Source organism: Rhinoraja longicauda, chromosome 1 (assembly GCF_053455715.1).
Source record: "Rhinoraja longicauda isolate Sanriku21f chromosome 1, sRhiLon1.1, whole genome shotgun sequence".
NCBI classification, from domain to species: domain Eukaryota; kingdom Metazoa; phylum Chordata; class Chondrichthyes; order Rajiformes; family Arhynchobatidae; genus Rhinoraja; species Rhinoraja longicauda.
Window position 1 is genome coordinate 68,803,222 of NC_135953.1, and position 23,369 is coordinate 68,826,590.

General features: G+C 37.1%; 1 protein-coding gene across 3 annotated transcripts in view; it reads right to left on the reverse strand.

Annotated features, from left to right (window-relative positions):
• Positions 1-285: 285 nt before the first annotated feature.
• The window catches only part of wdr19 (WD repeat domain 19), an 85,962-nt gene continuing 62,878 nt past the window's right edge, over positions 286-23,369 (reverse strand). For 2 of the 3 annotated variants that reach the window (XM_078399836.1, XM_078399854.1), the window contains exons 28-37: positions 22,525-22,593; positions 14,125-14,202; positions 13,278-13,374; positions 12,187-12,311; positions 11,562-11,643; positions 8,116-8,266; positions 5,168-5,291; positions 2,884-2,960; positions 2,484-2,627; positions 287-424 (exon numbers count right to left, since the gene is read on the reverse strand). In XM_078399836.1, the coding sequence (XP_078255962.1) occupies positions 2,516-2,627; positions 2,884-2,960; positions 5,168-5,291; positions 8,116-8,266; positions 11,562-11,643; positions 12,187-12,311; positions 13,278-13,374; positions 14,125-14,202; positions 22,525-22,593 (915 nt within the window). In that variant the 3' untranslated portion in view covers positions 287-424; positions 2,484-2,515. Of the gene's footprint in view, positions 436-2,483; positions 2,628-2,883; positions 2,961-5,167; positions 5,292-8,115; positions 8,267-11,561; positions 11,644-12,186; positions 12,312-13,277; positions 13,375-14,124; positions 14,203-22,524; positions 22,594-23,369 lie in introns of all 3 variants that reach the window. The other variant, XM_078399846.1, reaches the window with a different exon arrangement.

Below are 23,369 nucleotides of genomic sequence, written 5' to 3' on the forward strand. Positions count from 1 at the left end.
TCAACTAATTTGTTTGGGGACATTGTGGAACTTTTAAATTAGATTTTAAAAATTGAAATTATTATTTTAATCAAAGACAATGTTTTGAGGTGCGCTACCAAGCAACTAACTCAAGCAACTAACTCAAGAGTTCATGAAAGGTGCGTGTAAACCACTGAGATTGTGATTGATGGAGACAACAGAATAAAAGTTGAATTAGCTCCAATGTGTTCTAGGTCACGATAGGTTGATTTTTGAAATCACTCATTAATCATGCATTTACTAAAAACTATTAAAAATTTAATACATAATATAAATGTAATTTGCATTTCTGCTAAGAGGTTATATACATTTTCTGTCCATAAATATTTAAAAAGGAAAGTAGATCTATACTAAGCTTGTGTTAGAGCTTCATACTTGGTGTCTTGAGCGTCTCCTGCTGAATCTGCAAAATAACTAGAGCAATGTAAGTTATTTTGAACTTTGAGCAGTAAAAATTACAATTAAACATTGATTTAAAGATGAGATATTGCTTTGATTATTTTAGATCGATGGCAAGTTTTCCAGAGCCTGTTTTCTACAAATTGTTGTGTTTCATATCGCATGACTGCTTTGTTATTCTGGGTTTGTTTTTTAAAAAGCAGCAAACTACACACAAAATTGACTTTATGCAAAATAGTGAATTATCTTTGTTAGTTATTTAGCCTGCAGTGTTTCATTGCTGACATATTGCTGGAGCAGTTACTGTGTGCATCACATTGAACATCTTGCGAAGGTATCTTGATTGTTTATCACTTTCTCTCAATGAAGTACTACTTTACCTATTGATGGTTAGTGAACGCAGGCCCAGGTGGGAAAACATTCCTGGTCCATGAAGGATGAAGATAATTGTAATGCCAAGATCTTGTCCCCATCTGGAATATTTGAGCTTGGCTATTCTCCTGCTTTGTTCATTGCTGGTCAAATGGCATTTACAGTATTGCAAATGATTTAAGAATATTAGAGACTCAACTGTGGATGTACTCGTTGAGTGATCAGTTTGGCCAAGCTTTGCAGAAAATAAAGATGGATCACTTTTTTTAATGGAATTCAGTGGTCTGTGAGCAGGGTGGACATCTTGGTTGAAAGATGATGCAGTATTCGGAGGGACTTGAGCATTGATGGAGCACTCCAAAGAACAGTGATGAAATGGTTTGGGACAATATGTAGTCGATCACTAAGTTGTGCATGTTGATGTGAAAATTATTTTACTTATGTAAACTTGCAGTGTTTAGCCTAGCACATCAAATCACGATCCTCCAAAACCTGGTGCCTTAACAAACAAATGGTTGCTGATTGACAAATTAGATTCCAGGCTGTACAAGTTCAAAGTTAAATTTCAACTGTAGCAACTGCTTCATACTAAAGAACCTTAAGGGGTTTTACCTTCTCTGAATTCTGTTACAATGGTTGGGATGACTAGGCTACAGATCACTACCCAATTTCTTTTTGGGTTGCCTGAGAGTGCTTTTGTTAATTTAGATTTTGAATGATGCAAGAACTTGTTTCTTAAAAATTATCACTAATTGAATCAGTTTAATATGAGATTGATGATCAAATAGATTTTGCAATGTGCTTGAAAGAAATTTGAGATTTACTGCGAAGATTGCATGAATAGTGTACTTCATAAAACTGTCTTTGTTCAATTAATCTCACTGAGCAGTTATCTAGTATATATATATATATATATTACTAAAACTCGTTTTCTTTGTGTGTATATGTTTGTGTTTATGGGTGTACCATGCCCTCTACACAGCCAAAACGGTGCATGACAGCGTGACAATTTTAGGCCCACCCTATTCACCATTCCCCTGTGGTCTGAATAAATCCACTTTTGTTACTTTTTGAAAACAATTTATCTAATAAACTTTAATAAATGCGCTCCCCCCCTCCCTGGAGGACCAGCGGGAGGACTGGCGTGGTGCAGTGCGCGGCAGCAGATGATCCACAAGATGGCCGTCCCCGCCGCTCGTAGCCGAGCTGCAAGAGACGCTTCGGCTCCAGGCCTGGCCCGCAGAAGAAACTGGGCAGAGGTCAGTGCCTTTTCCCTGTCCCCCCCTTGCCCGCCTATTTTGACGGGGGCACTCCGTTGCCATAGGCGGGCAAGGGGGGGGGGGGAGGGGGTCAAGGGGATGGTGGTGAGGGTTGGAGGGGTGAGGGTCAGGATGGAGGGAAGGGATGGGGGAAGTGAGTGGGGTGGGGGGGGGGGGGGGTGAAGGGGAGGGGGATTGGTGGAGGAGTGCTGCACCAATACAGGAGAGGTTTGGACCCAACCCGTCCACGGTCTAGTATTTCCTAAAAATCACATGGCAGGAACTCAATTTTGCCACCCTAACGGTTTTGAAGGGTCGCATCTACTTTGACCAAGTGAACTGCTGTGACCTTATTTAGGGAAATATTCTGGATTAGAGGAGATTAAATGCATTCAATAACATGCATGAGTTTAAAGTGAACTTTATGCGTACCTTGTACATTGCAAGCTTCATTCAACCTTCTCTTAATCAGCATCCTCGTGCAGGATGTACGGTGCTGGTTCAAAGATTTTTGACAGCTGCTCTGCACTCAGTTTTTCTGCACACATTGGACAGGTCTTCTCTGTAGCTAGTAGTCTACATATGAAATTGTGTGACAAGAAAAGCAATACCAGTAATTTATATTGGTAAATGTTCTTATTCTAAACTTTTAAATCTAATTTAGTGAATTCTATTTTTGTGCACACTTAAAGCACACATAGATGAGAAAATTGAGTCCAGCTGCTCCCAGAGGAATGATGTTTTGCTTCTGATTGTGACTGCAGCTACATCCCATGGAATTACCACACTTCTTGGAATATACATGCTGTGGATGTTATAGTTTTTAACTCACATTTTGAACTCTGAGTACAATCCAGGAAAGTCACAGTGAGGGCAAACTGTCCAGTCATCCTTCACCATATGGCGACCCTGTTAAACAAATTCCAACACTGGGTATTGTAACACTCAAGTTTCTATTTACACTCACATGGTAACTATTGTTCACATATTTGAAGAGTTAAATGGTTTGTTGGAATATTGTAAGTCTACCTTAAAACTTAATGCTTAGAAACGAAAGGTTTTAAATTAATTATAATTTTTTAATCTAACTATAAAGTTAAATTAGTTCTGTTTTAGGCTATATAAAGGATATATATTTTTTAAGGCAGCAGTACAGCTCTGCATATGTTAAGAAATGCAATGCTTTTGCTATGGCATTCATTCAACATTAGGTACTCACAAATTGCTTAAGTCCATTAAAGAAGGCATGAAAAGAGGATACAAGTACGCCTCGGGTTATAACAGAGTTCTGTTCCTGAGAACCATTCACAACTAGAACAGTTTGTAAGTTGGAAATGTGGTTGACCTGGAATATATTTAAATAACTTAAGCCAACCAAGGGCAGGTATAGCTAAACCAGGGTATTTAAATTAATCATTCACCTTTCTCGGCAAGATATTACCGTGAACAGAATTCCCACATGGTAGACACAAAATGCTGGAGTAACTCAGCGGGTCAGGCAGCATCACGGGAGAGAAGGAATGGGTGATGTTTTGGGTTGAGATGCTTCTTCAGACTGAGTTACTCCAGCAATTTGTGTCTACCTTCGATTTAAACCAGCATCTGCAATTTTTTTTCCTACACAGAATTCCCACATGGCTTTCAAGGATTACCTGGCATTGTGTAAGAAGGCCAATTGGTTTAGTTTATTATAAGAAAATAACTGCAGATGCTGGTACAAATCGATTTATTCACAAAATGCTGGAGTAACTCAGCAGGTCGGGCAGCATCTCGGGAGAGAAGGAATGGGTGACGTTTCGGGTCGAGACCCTTCTTCAGACTGATGTCAGGAGGGTGGGACAAAGGAAGGATATAGGTGGAGACAGGAAGATAGAGGGAGATCTGGGAAGGAGGAGGGGAAGGGAGGGACAGAGGAGCTATCTAAAGTTGGAGAAGTCGACGTTCATACCACCGGGCTGCAAACTGCCCAGGCGAAATATGAGGTGCTGTTCCTCCAATTTCCGGTGGGCCTCACTATGGCACTGGAGGAGGCCCATGACAGAAAGGTCAGACTGGAAATGGGAGGGGGAGTTAAAGTGCTCGGCCGCCGGGAGATCAGTTTTGTTAATGCGGACCGAGCGCAGGTGTTCAGCGAAGCGATCGGCGAGCCTGCGCTTGGTTTCTCCGATGTAAATAAGTTGGCATCATGTGTACTGAGGTAGAGTGAAAAACTATTTTGCTTGCCATCCAATCAGCTTAAAGACTGTCGGTGATTACAATCAAGTCCACAGTGTACAGATACAGGATAAAGGGAATAACGTTGGGTGCAAAATAAAGTCCAGTAAGCTCCGATTAAAGATAGTCTGAGGGTCTCCAATGAGGTAGATGGTAGGTCAGGACTGCTCTCTAGTTGATGTTAGAATGGTCCAGTTGCCTGATAATAGCTAATTTCTACCAGGGATAGATTAAGACTACCGAGGATGGCAGGAGATAATTCTAGAACAAAATAGTCTCGCCATAATTCTCATCTACCCCTACTACAGATTCTACCACTCAATGTACCAAACAAGGGGCAATTTAATGGCTAAATAACCCACCACCATGCAAATCTTTGGGATATGAGAAGAAACCAAACCTGCTGGTGAAAATCAGTGGTTCCAGGGAGAATATGCAAACTCCAAACAGACAGAAATACCTGAGGTTTGATTTGAACCCGAGTTTCTGGCTGTGAGATAGTGGCTCTATAGTTTTCTATGCTCTACAACTAAGTGCTCAGCAACATGGGGGCATTAAGTAGTTTATAGTGGGGTAAGATGTTAGACCATTATAGATAAGCCTTAGTGGTTGATTTCAGGATAACATGATTGGGAAAGCAGGATACTCAAATGTAACTTAAAATGTAGTTAAAGGACATTGTATTCTTAGAATTAGTGTTTTAATAGAAATCCAAAGATAAACCATTAAAATCTAGGATTAGTACAAGATGCCAGACAACTAAATTTTAGTTCAAAGCAAGTTTCTGAAGTCAAGCAAGTACTTCATTCTCTGTTACTCGAGAACAATAAACATGTATCCTCCACAAAACAGAGCCATCTTATTAGAGGATGCTTTTCCCCCCTCTATTTTCTAATACTCACAGTAACTATGCAGTAAGGCAGATTGTTTTTACAGCCTGGACATAGTAGCTCGCACTCGGGTAACTGAAAAGCGCAGTATGGGCACGCTGTAATTAATTCTTCCACTTCTGATGCATCAGGACGCCTAATGCAGATCATAAACAACTTTTTATTGTTGAAAGCTAAGTTATAATGTGCTATAATAATTTAATGATACACACAATCTTGTTGCCCATGCCTCCAGCTGAGATCTTTATCTCCATTCCATCTGAATTCACTCATTTACACGAAGTCTTATATGAGGTTCAATACTTGTGGCATGAGTCATCTAATACATGCACACATTAATTATCCTCTGTTACAGTTAATCATATTTTAAGAGAATCAAAATGCCATGCAATATACAATGGCCTCTTTTTGTTTCTAACAAGGTCTCTAAAATTTCATGAACAATATTTCTAAAGGACAAATGGTCAAAAATGGGGAAACAATGAACTGGAGATACTTAATCTGAAATAAAACAGAAAATGCTCGACGTGCACATTGTCTGACCACTGATCTTCAAAATGAAGTATATTAAGGTCTCTCACACATGCTGCCTGACATTCTGTTGTTTAACAGTACTGTTTTTATATAAAAATAGAAAGTAAATCCTTGCAGATATACACCGATCAGCCAAAACATTATGAATACCTGCCTAATATGCTGCCAAAACAACACCGACCCGCCGAGGCATGGACTCCACAAGGCCCCTGAAGATGTCCTGTGGTATCTGGCGCCAAAATATTGGCAGCAGATCCTTCAAGTCTTTTAAGTTGCGAGGTGGAGCTGCCGTGGATCAGACTTGTTGATCCAGCACATCCCACAGATGCTCAATCAGTTTGAGATCTGGAGAATTTGGAGGCCAGGGCCACACCGTGAACATTTCGTCATGTTCCTCAACCATTCCCAAACAATGTGTGCAGTGTGGCGGGGCGCATTATCCTGCTGAAAGAGTCCACTGCCATCAGGGAATACCATTACCATGAAGGGGTGTACCTGGTCTGCAACGATGTTTAGGTAGGTGACACGTGTCAAATTGACGTCCACATGAATGGCTGGACCCAGGGTTTCCCAGCAGAACATTGCCCAGACCATCACACACCGTCCACCAACTTGTCATCTTCCCACAGTCGGTTCGGACCAGACGGGATAGTCTTCATTGCCCTTGCGCATCGAATAAGCCTTGGGCACCCAACACCCTGTCGTCGGTTTGTGGTTTGTCCCTCCTCGGACCTCTGCGCCGGTAGGTACTCACCACTGCTGACTGGGAGCACCCCACAAGCCTTGCCGTTTCAGAGATGCTCTGACCCAGTTGTCTGGCCATAACAATTTGGCCCTTGTCAAAGTCGCTCAGGTCTTTACTCCTGTCCATTTCTCCTGCATCCAACACATCAACTTCAAGAACTGACTGTTCACTTTCTGCCTAATATATCCCACACCTTGACAGGTGCCATTGTAGCAAGATAACCAATGTTATTTACTTCACCTGTCAGTGGTCATAATGTTTTGGCTCATCGGTGTTTTTAATTAATGTGGAAGACCATGGAATCAGTTCACTTTTTTATATCTTCATTCTATTTTTACTTAATACCCCCAAACAGACAAGAATGCTAGGCAGTAATACAAATTTGTAAGAACTGTATCTTTTAAGTTCAACCATTACTATATTTCCCACTCATATTTAAATGCTAATTGTACTCAAAATTCACCTGGATCTTATGCAAATATCAAAATTTGACGGCTCATAACACAATTTGCTCTGAGGCACTTCTGGCTCAACTAAAATAAAGTGGAGATACAAGGAATGGCAGATGCTGGCTTACAAAAAAGACACAAAGTACTGGCTCAACGGCTCGGGTAGCATCTTTGACGAACATGGATTGGTGACTTATTCACAAAATGCTGGAGTAACTCAGCAGGTCAGGCAGCATCTCGGGAGAGAAGGAATGGGTGACGTTTCGGGTCGAGACCCTTCTTCAGACTGATGTCGGGGGTGGGACAAAGGAAGGATAGGGGTGGAGACAGGAAGATAGAGGGAGAGCTGGGAAGGAGGAGGATTGGTGACTTTTTGGGTCGGGACCATTCGTCAGGAACGTGGACTCAAGCCCCATTCCAGAGAGCTGAACATAAGGCTGATACGTCAGTGTAATACTAAGGGACTGTTGGAGGTTTTAGCAATGTGGTTCACCAGCCTTGTGGTCTGGCTCTGCTCAGGGGGTCTTCACAGACGAGCAGGGGCTCACTTTGCATCCTATTTCTTTCCGGTCTGTTTTCTACATAAATTGGCTGCATATGTTCATTATGATAGTAACTACATTGTGAATGCATTTAATTGGTTATGTTTTGGGATTTCTGAAATCATGCAGGGCATGAAATCATGCAGGCCTCTTACTCCGTTAAAGTAGAACCAGTGTATCACCATTTAGAATTGTCTAGAGATCAATAACCAAAAATGTAGTGTGGTGTTATTGCGGGGGTGCATCCTTTGGTCAATTACATGTAAAATTCGCTTAAATGTCAACTGCTACGACATAAAATTGGTCATTGATTTTAATTGAATGATGGACAAAAGTGATTTCTCATTTCAGATTGTAGCTTTGAAAGATGAAACATGTTAGAACCAGATTACATCACTTCCTGCAGAAATATTGTTATAATGTAACTGAAAACTAAACATTTTTGGAATTAATTCATTCTTTATCCCTCCATCCAGTGACACTAAAGCTAGTTGTATCACCTTTAAAACTGCAGGTAAAATCAATAAAGGACCATGTTCTCAAGTCTGAGATTTTGAATTTTACTTGTCCACATAATCTTGAATAACCCTAATATGCCACCCTATCTATTATTAACTTGAAATTCCATTTAACACAATGGTAAATGGAAAGATTAAGATTTTCAATGTGCTGTTTTAAACAAATGCTTACCTAACCATAGCCTCGATCTTCTTTTTATACTTTGCATCAATTTTGTTCCTGTACTCTGGTCTCATCAGCATGGCAGCAAAGCTGAACGCAGAATTCCTCAACCCTGCTCGGTGACATTCAATTACCGTTGATGTCAGAATGGGCACGATATCTGTCAGAAAAATTTGCATATGAGCAACTTAGAAAGTAAATAAAAGACAGTGCCCGAGTGGTTTTTCTGTCTGAAGAAGGGTCCTGACCCAAACCGTTGCCGATCCATGTTCTCCCGAGATGCTACCTGACTGGCGGCGATACTCCAGCACCGTCTTTTGTAAATTAGCACCTGCAGTTTCTAGAAAGTGCTTTGTAACATTGATAATATTGTGGAGAACGCAAGGGTTGTGTATTTATGATACCGAAGCAGTAGAAACAAGAACGGCAGATGCTGATTTATATGAAAATTAGGCACAAAGTGCTGGAGTAACTCAGCAAGTCGGGCACCATCTCTGGAGGCAAAGGATAGGTGATGTTTTGGGTCATAGTCATAGAGTGATACAGTGTAGAAACAGGCCCTTTGACCCAACTTGTCCACACCAGTCAACATGTCCCAGCTACACTAGTCCCACCTACCTGCGTTTGGTCCATATCCCTCCAAACCTGGCCTATCCATGCACCTGTCTAACTATTTCTTAAACGTTGGAATTGTCCCAGCATCAACTATTTCCTCTGGCAGCTTGTTCCATACACCCATCAACCTTTGTGTGAAAAGGTTGCCCCTCAGATTCCTATTAAATCTCTTCACCTTAAACCTATGTCCTCTGGTCCTTGATTCACCTACTCTGGGCAAGGGACTCTGTGCATCTACCCAATCTATTTCTCTCATGATCTTATACACCTCTATAAGATCACCCCTCATCCTCCTGCGCTCCAGGGAATAGAGTCCCAGCCTACTCAACCTCTCCCTACAGCTCAGACCCTCTAGTCCTGGCAACATCCTCATAAATCTTCTCTGTCCCTTTCCAGACCCTTCTTCAGACCTGGAGTGTAAGCAGTTGTAAAGTCAAATATATTTTAATAATTTTGAGCTAGTTTAACTTTATTGAAATTAATATTGTCCAAGAAGTCATTGTTAATATTGTTAACAATACTTAACTATAGTACCAAACAAATATTACATGCTTCAGCTGAGTTCTTTGGAATTCTCAACATGGTTGTCCTCTGAGGATGCATTCTAGCCCCCAACTATACACTCCTGACATTGCAGCCGAATTCTACCCTAACTCCCATCTACAAGTTGCAGATGACACCACTGGAGTGTAGTCCTAATCTTCCAACTTACTTCATTAAGGCTTAGGAAGTTTGGCATGTCCCCAACAACTCTTACCAACGTCTACAGTTGCACCATATAAAACATTTTATCGGGATGCATCACAGCTTAGTTTGGGAACAGCTCCATCCAAGACCGCAAGAAATTGCAGTGAATTGTGGACGCAGCCCAGACCATCACACAAACCAACCTCCCTTCCATTGACTCCATTTATACCTCACGCTGCCTCAGCAAGGCCAGCAGCATAATCAAGGACGAGTCGCACCCTGGCTACTCCCTCTTCTCCCCTCTCCCATCAGGCAAAAGGTACAGAAGTGTGATAACACGCACATCCAGATGCAGGGGAAGTTTCTTCCCAGCTATTATTAGGCAACTATATCATCTTGCCACAACCAGAGAGCAGTCCTAAACTACTATCTACCTCATTGGTGACCTTTGGACGATCTTTGATCAGAATTTATTGGCTTTACCTTGCGCTAAATGTTATTCCCTTATGTATCTATGCATTGTAAATAGCTCGATTGTATTCATATTATCTTTCAGCTGACTAGTTATGACTCAACAAAAGCTATTCACTGCACCTCGGTACACATGACGTTAAACTAAACTAAATATTATGGAAGTTGGACATTTTCTCTAAATGTAACGCTACAGTACAATAACACTATTTTAGTTTGGAAATACAACATGGAAACAGACCCTTTGGCCTACGAGACCATGCTGTTGATCACCAGTTCACATTAATTCTGTTATCCCACCTTCTCACCCACTCGCGACACATTGGGGCAATTTACAAAAGGCCAATTGACCTACAAACACGTTTTTGAAATGGGGAGGAAACCGCAGGAAACTCACGCAGTCACAGTACAAACTCTAAGCAGACAGCACCTGAGTTCAGGACTGAATCCGTGTCTCTGGTGCTGTGAGGCAGTAGCTCTACCAACTGCACCACTGTGCTGCACTCTGGTATTTTTCACTTTGCACTACCAGTTGTACTTGTGTACTGCTTGATTGTACTCCTGTAGAGTATGATTTGATTTGACTGGATTGCACACAAACAAAAGCTTTTCACTGTAACGTTGTATACTTTACAATAATAATGCAATACATGCTTGCTTTACAGGAATTTTGTGAATGGGGGTACGTTTGAGATGGGATATGTGAAAAGGGAAAGGGAGTGATAGATAATGTGCACAGGTTCTGGCATAATGGTGGAAAATAGCCTTGTTCCCAATTTGACTTCACCATTATTGCTTGTAATTGCAAGAGAATGTGTAACTTGGGGACAGCTGTGTTTGTCTGCGGCAGGTCCTGTCTTATGAACTTAGTTGAGATTTTTGAGGAGGTGATTGATAATGCATAAATGATTTGGAAATAGATGGGTTAATTAGTAAGTTTGCAGATGACACTAACATTGGTCGGGTCGCACACTGGAAGGCTGTTAAAGTGTTCAGCAGGATATAGATCAGCTACAGAAATGGGCAGAGAAATGACAGATTAATTTGACTAAATGTGAGGTATTGCACTTTGTGAGGTTGAAAGTATACAGTTAATGGCAACAGTTAACACCATTGATGGACAGGGTTCTTGCGGTGCAAAACCATAGCTCCCCAAAAGTGGCAACACAAGTAGATCGTGGTAAAGAAGGCGTATTATATGCTTGCCTTCATTGTTCAGGGTATGGAGTATATGGTGGAGGCGGATATGATAGTGGCATTTAAGAGGCTTTTGGGTAGTAGTTTCACTTGGCATCATGTTCGGCACAGACATTGTGGGCTTGTTCCTGTGCTGTGGTGTTCTATGTTCACCTCTAGGCATACAGATGGCCACCTAGCCAAAGCACATGGAATACAGTATATTCTAATACCATGGAAGGAAAGTAAATCGTATGTTTAAATTCTTAGTTTAAAGAGGATAAGATTGAATAAGTTGTTTGAATCTGCAGAACTTCTGGTGCATGTTATCTACGTTTTTGGCAAGTTCCAGTTCAGTGCATATCCAATTTGTATTTAACAGAAAATGCATACAGTTCACACTACAGTTGGTACCTATAAAGTAGGATTGTATTTTTGTACAGCTATACAAATTGTCTAATTTGCCAATCTCTTTGAAACCACAAACATTCACACTGAATACTCACGAGATGGAAACTTGCTGATGTTGTTTGCAACTCGGATTAGCATCCTTGCTCCTTTCATGTGGTCCCCACGCTTCACATGAGTCTTAAAAAGATTCACAAGTTAGTAAAAAATAACTTGCTGCAAAAATGTCTACAATTAATCTGAGTTTTCCTTGCATCAAGCCACCATCTTTCTTAACATTCCTAATAACTGCTTCAATAATATGAGTATTTATGTTCTTCAATTTTTGTCCACTAGAGTGCAGAAGATGATTTGTTTCTGCACCATTTTTTCTCCCACTTTCCACTTACTCATCATCCCATTTATTTCCATTCATTGTTGGTATATGGGGCACTTTAATTGCCTGAACAAACTGGAATGTTTTATTTACAATGTGAAGGGGCAACTACTTATTACAATTAGCAGCATATTGCCACTACTTTCTCAAGGGCAATTAGAGGTGACCATTAAATATGGTTTCTCAGGTGTAAGTGCATGAGACACAAAAATGGCCATTTGAGGCAGCAATGTGGACAACTCATGGATATTTTCAAATCAACAACATTTAGTAAATATGCAATACCACAGACATCAGGCATAAAATCGTTCATACTTGTATAACATAAACCATGGCTGGTTTCCTACCTTTACCAGGATGTAGCTGTGCAGAATCATAAGGTTTGTTACCATTTCTGAAGGGATTTTGATCTTCTGTGCTTTGAGCTCGGTGTACATGCTAAAAAGCACATCGTGTGCATTCCTATAGTTTCCTGGAGCAAAGGAAATCATGCAATAACTCTAATGATCTTTTCTGCATAATTATCCACATATGCATTGTTTGGCAATTAAAGTACCACTAATGTGCAAGATCAACATGCTCTAGGAATTTTAAAAAACAGGCCTCAGTTTGATTATTCACAGCTAATTTCTGGTGTATGAGATTTATGAAAAAGCTGCACGTAAAATCTAAAATATGCTTGGCCATTGTTAGCATTGTCAATTTGGGTAATTTAGTCTTTTGCAATGAATTACTTTCTATAATATACTTTACAAAAACATTTATATCACTATGTACCTCAAACTTTGAAATTATTTCAAAATGAATGGAACATGGTGCTGTAAGTTAAGTAATTTTTGATTATGTACTAGGCCACACTACGTAAACGAAACACACTCAAGACTTGAGTCTCTCCAGATATTTTCTCTTACATGAGTCAGTATAGGCAAGTGTTAAGTTTTTGAATTTAAAATTTGTGATTACTCTAGCATAACAATACATTTATTAGTTGCGTTAACAGTTAAATATTATTTTTAGATCAATGCTTTTGCAGTTGACATCTTAAAGGTTTCCTGCCAAAAGTTTAAAAGGAAAAGCAGGCTTCCTCATATTCTTCTCTGATCATGTCAAAAGTGATAGGAGCAGAATTAGGCCATTTGACCCATCAAGTCCACTCCGCCATTCAATCATGGCTGATCTATCTCTCCCTCCTAACCCCATTCTCCTGCCTTCTCCCCATAACCTCTGACACCAGAACTATTCAAGAATCTATCTATCTCTGCCTTAAATATATCCACCGACTTGGCCTCCATAGCCTTCTGTGGCAAAGAATTCCACAGATTTACCACCTCCTGACTAAAGAAATTCCTCCTCATATCCTAGACTCTCCCGCCAGTGGAAACATCCTCTCCACATCCACTCTATCCAGGCCTTTCATTATTCTTTTAGATATTCATACCTGCACATTGTTCTTCTCTGGCAATGATTATGGCTGTTCTGGCTGCCTCCCGATAGTGCTTTAATGCCATATATAGGCGGAAAAGATACTTTGCATCCTGTATTAGGAGATTTTTTAGGGATTGTGAGTGGGATAAAAGAAGCAATTTGCTTAAAATGCATTTTTTAATTTCACTTTAACTGCATACAAAAATCTTACAAAACCCTTTACTGATTTTTTTTGGTCTGCATTTCTATGAAAATGCTACAAGAACACTTGGTGGAAAATCAGCATCTTGCCACCCCTTTCTCTGAAGCCTGATATTGCATCTAAAATTGGTGGATCAAATACATAATTTATTTTTGAATTTTAATAAAAACAATTCCAACAAGAATCCAGATTCTGACTTTGTCTTGATCAGATAGCTGAACCAGAATTGCCATTTCTTTAGTGAATTACAAAAATAATGAAAAGATAACTGATCTTATTGACCACAATTCTTTCCCTAGAAAATGATTGGTATCTGAAACACATGCATTGGAAATAATAAAATGAATAGCTGTCCGATTAAATTGCCTATTTAAATTTTTTTTAAAGTCTAATTCACATCTATGAGCTAGTTGCTTGCATTAAATCTGGCACACAGCAACAATGTCTGGTTGGTGAGCACAATTAGTAACCAATAGGTAATTTTTCCTTTGCATTAAAGCTATAGTCAATGCAATTACCTTTGTAACAACTTAGTAGGCACTAAGCAGTGTCGTATGACGCCAGGTTATTTTTTCAATTTTGAATATTATATTAAATATGCAAAATGTAGCATGCAAAAAAATAATTTGCATATATAATAGCGGATCAAACTAATTACCTTGGGCATTCCATCTCCTTCACCCATCAGGTAATCTATCAGCTGATTAGTTAGAACTTCATCCTTGGCTTGTCCAACCTTGGAAACACCAAACAAACTTTGATTGAAAGGCATTCTATTGACCTCTTCATCATTAGAATAGTACGCTACATAACTCAGAAACACATGCAAACTCTTAACAAGTTACCACCATATGGTCCCTTTAGATGCAGTGAGAATTAATAATAAAACTTCTATACAATAAGCAGAAATATTTTATTTTATTCTTGGAAAGGTTTCACAGCTTTGTAGAGATTTCCGTTTGTTTATTGTAGTAAAAATAAATAAAGAAAATTACTGCAGAATAAAGTATCATTCTCAAGAAAAGATTGCTGACTGCTTAAGAAGTAGAGAACACACCAATAGAATATTTCCTCAGATTCTCCAATGTCTGCTATGGTACATATTGACTGGCAAACAACTGGGCAATGTATAATTTTGAAGAGTTACTTTTTGCATAGTCGGAAACTTAGTTAGACTTAGTTACATTTGTCATACAGAAACTAAATACTTGCTGATATGTGACAACATTTATATTTAATGAGAACAGATGGATTGTCTTCCCACTTCAAACTGGGAGCAGCAAATTTAATAACATCTATCTATCTATCTATCTATCTATCTATCTATCTATCTATCTATCTATCTATCTATCTATCTATCTATCTATCTATCTATCTATCTATCTATCTATCTATCTATCTATCTATCTATCTATCTATCTATCTATCTATCTATCTATCTATCTATCTATCTATCTATCTATCTATCTATCTATCTATCTATCTATCTATCTATCTATCTATCTATCTATCTATCTATCTATCTATCTATCTATCTATCTATCTATCTATCTATCTATCTATCTATCTATCTATCTATCTATCTATCTATCTATCTATCTATCTATCTATCTATCTATCTATCTATCTATCTATCTATCTATCTATCTATCTATCTATCTATCTATCTATCTATCTATCTATCTATCTATCTATCTATCTATCTATCTATCTATCTATCTATCTATCTATCTATCTATCTATCTATCTATCTATCTATCTATCTATCTATCTATCTATCTATCTATCTATCTATCTATCTATCTATCTATCTATCTATCTATCTATCTATCTATCTATCTATCTATCTATCTATCTATCTATCTATCTATCTATCTATCTATCTATCTATCTATCTATCTATCTATCTATCTATCTATCTATCTATCTATCTATCTATCTATCTATCTATCTATCTATCTATCTATCTATCTATCTATCTATCTATCTATCTATCTATCTATCTATCTATCTATCTATCTATCTATCTATCTATCTATCTATCTATCTATCTATCTATCTATCTATCTATCTATCTATCTATCTATCTATCTATCTATCTATCTATCTATCTATCTATCTATCTATCTATCTATCTATCTATCTATCTATCTATCTATCTATCTATCTATCTATCTATCTATCTATCTATCTATCTATCTATCTATCTATCTATCTATCTATCTATCTATCTATCTATCTATCTATCTATCTATCTATCTATCTATCTATCTATCTATCTATCTATCTATCTATCTATCTATCTATCTATCTATCTATCTATCTATCTATCTATCTATCTATCTATCTATCTATCTATCTATCTATCTATCTATCTATCTATCTATCTATCTATCTATCTATCTATCTATCTATCTATCTATCTATCTATCTATCTATCTATCTATCTATCTATCTATCTATCTATCTATCTATCTATCTATCTATCTATCTATCTATCTATCTATCTATCTATCTATCTATCTATCTATCTATCTATCTATCTATCTATCTATCTATCTATCTATCTATCTATCTATCTATCTATCTATCTATCTATCTATCTATCTATCTATCTATCTATCTATCTATCTATCTATCTATCTATCTATCTATCTATCTATCTATCTATCTATCTATCTATCTATCTATCTATCTATCTATCTATCTATCTATCTATCTATCTATCTATCTATCTATCTATCTATCTATCTATCTATCTATCTATCTATCTATCTATCTATCTATCTATCTATCTATCTATCTATCTATCTATCTATCTATCTATCTATCTATCTATCTATCTATCTATCTATCTATCTATCTATCTATCTATCTATCTATCTATCTATCTATCTATCTATCTATCTATCTATCTATCTATCTATCTATCTATCTATCTATCTATCTATCTATCTATCTATCTATCTATCTATCTATCTATCTATCTATCTATCTATCTATCTATCTATCTATCTATCTATCTATCTATCTATCTATCTATCTATCTATCTATCTATCTATCTATCTATCTATCTATCTATCTATCTATCTATCTATCTATCTATCTATCTATCTATCTATCTATCTATCTATCTATCTATCTATCTATCTATCTATCTATCTATCTATCTATCTATCTATCTATCTATCTATCTATCTATCTATCTATCTATCTATCTATCTATCTATCTATCTATCTATCTATCTATCTATCTATCTATCTATCTATCTATCTATCTATCTATCTATCTATCTATCTATCTATCTATCTATCTATCTATCTATCTATCTATCTATCTATCTATCTATCTATCTATCTATCTATCTATCTATCTATCTATCTATCTATCTATCTATCTATCTATCTATCTATCTATCTATCTATCTATCTATCTATCTATCTATCTATCTATCTATCTATCTATCTATCTATCTATCTATCTATCTATCTATCTATCTATCTATCTATCTATCTATCTATCTATCTATCTATCTATCTATCTATCTATCTATCTATCTATCTATCTATCTATCTATCTATCTATCTATCTATCTATCTATCTATCTATCTATCTATCTATCTATCTATCTATCTATCTATCTATCTATCTATCTATCTATCTATCTATCTATCTATCTATCTATCTATCTATCTATCTATCTATCTATCTATCTATCTATCTATCTATCTATCTATCTATCTATCTATCTATCTATCTATCTATCTATCTATCTATCTATCTATCTATCTATCTATCTATCTATCTATCTATCTATCTATCTATCTATCTATCTATCTATCTATCTATCTATCTATCTATCTATCTATCTATCTATCTATCTATCTATCTATCTATCTATCTATCTATCTATCTATCTATCTATCTATCTATCTATCTATCTATCTATCTATCTATCTATCTATCTATCTATCTATCTATCTATCTATCTATCTATCTATCTATCTATCTATCTATCTATCTATCTATCTATCTATCTATCTATCTATCTATCTATCTATCTATCTATCTATCTATCTATCTATCTATCTATCTATCTATCTATCTATCTATCTATCTATCTATCTATCTATCTATCTATCTATCTATCTATCTATCTATCTATCTATCTATCTATCTATCTATCTATCTATCTATCTATCTATCTATCTATCTATCTATCTATCTATCTATCTATCTATCTATCTATCTATCTATCTATCTATCTATCTATCTATCTATCTATCTATCTATCTATCTATCTATCTATCTATCTATCTATCTATCTATCTATCTATCTATCTATCTATCTATCTATCTATCTATCTATCTATCTATCTATCTATCTATCTATCTATCTATCTATCTATCTATCTATCTATCTATCTATCTATCTATCTATCTATCTATCTATCTATCTATCTATCTATCTATCTATCTATCTATCTATCTATCTATCTATCTATCTATCTATCTATCTATCTATCTATCTATCTATCTATCTATCTATCTATCTATCTATCTATCTATCTATCTATCTATCTATCTATCTATCTATCTATCTATCTATCTATCTATCTATCTATCTATCTATCTATCTATCTATCTATCTATCTATCTATCTATCTATCTATCTATCTATCTATCTATCTATCTATCTATCTATCTATCTATCTATCTATCTATCTATCTATCTATCTATCTATCTATCTATCTATCTATCTATCTATCTATCTATCTATCTATCTATCTATCTATCTATCTATCTATCTATCTATCTATCTATCTATCTATCTATCTATCTATCTATCTATCTATCTATCTATCTATCTATCTATCTATCTATCTATCTATCTATCTATCTATCTATCTATCTATCTATCTATCTATCTATCTATCTATCTATCTATCTATCTATCTATCTATCTATCTATCTATCTATCTATCTATCTATCTATCTATCTATCTATCTATCTATCTATCTATCTATCTATCTATCTATCTATCTATCTATCTATCTATCTATCTATCTATCTATCTATCTATCTATCTATCTATCTATCTATCTATCTATCTATCTATCTATCTATCTATCTATCTATCTATCTATCTATCTATCTATCTATCTATCTATCTATCTATCTATCTATCTATCTATCTATCTATCTATCTATCTATCTATCTATCTATCTATCTATCTATCTATCTATCTATCTATCTATCTATCTATCTATCTATCTATCTATCTATCTATCTATCTATCTATCTATCTATCTATCTATCTATCTATCTATCTATCTATCTATCTATCTATCTATCTATCTATCTATCTATCTATCTATCTATCTATCTATCTATCTATCTATCTATCTATCTATCTATCTATCTATCTATCTATCTATCTATCTATCTATCTATCTATCTATCTATCTATCTATCTATCTATCTATCTATCTATCTATCTATCTATCTATCTATCTATCTATCTATCTATCTATCTATCTATCTATCTATCTATCTATCTATCTATCTATCTATCTATCTATCTATCTATCTATCTATCTATCTATCTATCTATCTATCTATCTATCTATCTATCTATCTATCTATCTATCTATCTATCTATCTATCTATCTATCTATCTATCTATCTATCTATCTATCTATCTATCTATCTATCTATCTATCTATCTATCTATCTATCTATCTATCTATCTATCTATCTATCTATCTATCTATCTATCTATCTATCTATCTATCTATCTATCTATCTATCTATCTATCTATCTATCTATCTATCTATCTATCTATCTATCTATCTATCTATCTATCTATCTATCTATCTATCTATCTATCTATCTATCTATCTATCTATCTATCTATCTATCTATCTATCTATCTATCTATCTATCTATCTATCTATCTATCTATCTATCTATCTATCTATCTATCTATCTATCTATCTATCTATCTATCTATCTATCTATCTATCTCTAAAACTCAGATCTTGTAGCGTTGTATATATATTCCACTGATGTCGGCTGAATACGGCAAAACGGTGAACCGTAGCGCCACGATTTTTGTACCGCCTTAATCACCACGCGGGCCAATGCTGGAAAATGATTTTTTTATTTAATTCTGTCGCATATTTTTTAAGTTACACAGGTTTTAATGCAATGCCCCCCCCCTTATTGAGGTTTCGATAGAGGGCGCTGCGGTGAGGCAGTGCTCAGTACGCATGCGCGGAATCTCCTCACTCTGTGCTCAGCACGCATGCGCGGAATCTCCTCACTCGCAACAAAAAAATGGACGCCGTTAGCGGCGCCAGCCCGCGATCACCGGCTCACCTCTCCTCTCCCCCCCTGCTTCTCTCCTCTCTCCCACACCCGGGAGAACATCTCCCCGCTATCCCCCCCCCCGGGTCCATCTTCAACACCTCCCTCCCTCCACCACTACCTCACCGCCCAAGGGGAGGGTGTGGGGAGAGTAAGAGTGGGGCTGGGGAAGGAGAAAATGGGAGGTGTGGGGACGGGCCCAAAGGGCCCGCTTTGAACGGGCACACTTGTTCTAGTATAATACTAAAACTCAGATCTTGTGAATATATATATATATATTTTTTGGGTTTGACCTGAATATATCGTATATTTATACGTAACAGCGATTGCAGCAAAACGGCGGACCGTAGCACGACGGTTTTCGCACCGCCTCAATCCCCAATCTCGCGCTCGCTCGGCCGTGATATTTTCATTTAATTTGGTCGCGTGTTTTTTAAGTTACAGAGGTTTTAAAGCGCTGCCCCCCCCTTTTTCAGGGGGGCGCTGCGGTGCAAATTTCAGCTTGTGGCTTGTGACGGCTACATTTGTTTCGAAAAGTTTCCAGAAAAGGATTTAGTTTTCAGCTTGTGACGGCTACATTGTTTCGAAAAGCTTCCAGAAAAGCACTGATTGTTTTGTTATTGCAAGTCAAGTCAAGTCAATTATATTTGTATAGCACATTTAAAAACAACCCATGTTGACCAAAGTGCTGCACATCTGATTAAGGTTATAGTGGTCACTTGACATACACAGATCAGGAGGACGGGCCCAACGGGCACACTTGGAGAGTAAGAGTGGGCTGGGGGAGGAGAGAATGGGGGGTGTGGGGACGGGCCCAACGGGCCCGCTTTGAACGGGCACACTTGTTCTAGTATACTACTAAAACTCAGATCTTGTGTTATATATATATATATGCGCGTAACAGCGGTTTCTCTGATTTCGTCAAAACGGTGAACCGTAGCGCCACGATTTTTGCACCGCCTTAATCACCACGCGGTTATCTGCTGCAAAATTGTTTTTTATTTAATTCAGTCGCATGTTTTTTAAGTTACAGAGGTTTTAAAGCGCTCCCCCCCCCCTAAATTATAGGGGGCGCTGCGGTGCAGATTTAGTTTTCAGCTTGTGGCTTGTGACGGCTACATTTGTTTCGAAAAGTTTCCAGAAAAGGATTTAGTTTTCAGCTTGTGACGGCTACATTGTTTTGAAAAGCTAAATTGTTATTGCAAGTCAAGTCAAGTCAAGTCAATTATATTTGTATAGCACATTTAAAAACAACCCATGTTGACCAAAGTGCTGCACATCTGATTAGGAAAAAAAAAAAAAAAGAAGGTTATAGTGGTCACTTGACATACACAGATCAGGAGGACGGGCCCAAAGGGCACACTTGGAGAGTAAGAGTCACTTGGAGAGTAAGAGTGGGGCTGGGGGAGGAGAGAATGGGGGGTGTGGGGACGGGCCCAACGGGCCCGCTTTGAACGGGCACACTTGTTCTAGTATAATACTAAAACTCAGATCTTGTGAATATATATATATATTTTTTTTGGGTTTGACCTGAATATATCGTATATTTATACGTAACAGCGATTGCAGCAAAACGGCGGACCGTAGCACGACGGTTTTCGCACCGCCTCAATCGCCAATCTCGCGCTCGCTCGGCCGTGATATTTTCATTTAATTTGGTCGCGTGTTTTTTAAGTTACAGAGGTTTTAAAGCGCTGCCCCCCCCCTTTTTCAGGGGGGCGCTGCGGTGCAGATTTAGTTTTCAGCTTGTGGCTTGTGACGGCTACATTTGTTTCGAAAAGTTTCCAGAAAAGGATTTAGTTTTCAGCTTGTGACGGCTACATTGTTTCGAAAAGCTTCCAGAAAAGCACTGATTGTTTTGTTATTGCAAGTCAAGTCAAGTCAAGTCAAGTCAATTATATTTGTATAGCACATTTAAAAACAACCCATGTTGACCAAAGTGCTGCACATCTGATTAGGAAAAAAAAAAAAAAAGAAGGTTATAGTGGTCACTTGACATACACAGATCAGAAGGACGGGCCCAACGGGCACACTTGGAGAGTAAGAGTGGGGCTGGGGGAGGAGAGAATGGGGGGTGTGGGGACGGGCCCAACGGGCCCGCTTTGAACGGGCACACTTGTTCTAGTTAACATTAAAATTAACATAGACATCTATGTATTCCATACTGTGGAATGAATTTGTTGAAGTACTGATGTAGCAAATCAAATTTCTTAAGATCGGGAAAAGGCAATGAATTACTGGGAAATGCAACCTTTCAAGAAGTAAGTCTTAATAACTAGGTTATGTTCTCGTCTGCAACGGAGGAACTTGAGATGCGAGGTGTCCAGGGAAGTATGGAGAAATCTTATTGTTGGGGAAAGGAAAGGTGAAGATGTGTATCATCAGTACTCAAGTTGGTTCACAATATGTTTATTAAGGACCGAGTTTTTTATTCTAGTAAGTTAAACGAAAGTTAAGTCATCTGCAGTTCCTACACAAGTTAAATGAAGACGTGGATAACCATGTTTCTGGTTACCTGTAAACAGCATTAATTCAGTAATTGCTAGTTAATGTTAATACAATAATCTATTTATCTTTTCCCTTCTATGATGAAATTAACTTTTGAATTAAATAAAAAATTGCTGTGTTCCTTAACAATGCAAAAGAATAATCTTTTCTACAATTGACAATTAATGGTTCTTACTGCTTCAATAGCCATCTCAATGGCTTGGCCATCTTCACACACTGGACATTTCAAGAAGTGTTTCAATGCCTATTGAACAAAATTTAAAAGAATAGGGTCAGATGTTTCAATTAATGCTTTAAATATTTGAGGCAAAAGCAAACACTTGTATTTATATGACTTTCAGGTACTAAAATTAGTTTTAGGTACAGAATTCTCAGAAGTGTTTACTCATAATTTCTTTCAGTCTTCTGTGTAGCTTCATCTACTGCTTCATGAATTCAAATGAGTGAAACATCACTCCCATTTACAAATTAATACATTAACTCTCAAGCTTTCACAATGATTTGGCCATTCAGATTAAATATACAATTGAAGCATGACTAATTGATCTGTTTGTTTCTGGTACTATTGAACAATGGTATAATATGTCATCTTACAGTGCTATGTAAGGATTTTTATTTCTATTAATTTTGAATTAGCTTAGAATGAATCCCAATTCAGCATTTTAGACTATTTTTCTAATCATAGCGTTTTACAGGGCTTAAAGTGCAATAACAGGCTGTGTATGCCGCTTATAATTTCATATACCTAAATCAATTCACCCCTCGGCTTCCTTTGATCCAGGGAAGAAAAAAACCAGCCTATTCAATCTCATCCCATAGTTAAAGTCCTCCAATCCAGGCAATATCCTAGTGAAACCCGTCTGCACTATCACCAGCACAACCACATCTTTCTTTAGTGTGGCAACCAGAGCTGCACATGATATTCTACGTGTAATCTCAACGTTTCTTTGTAAAGTTGCAATGCCACATCCCTATTTTTTATATTCGATGCCCAATACGTACAGCATGCCATATGCCTTC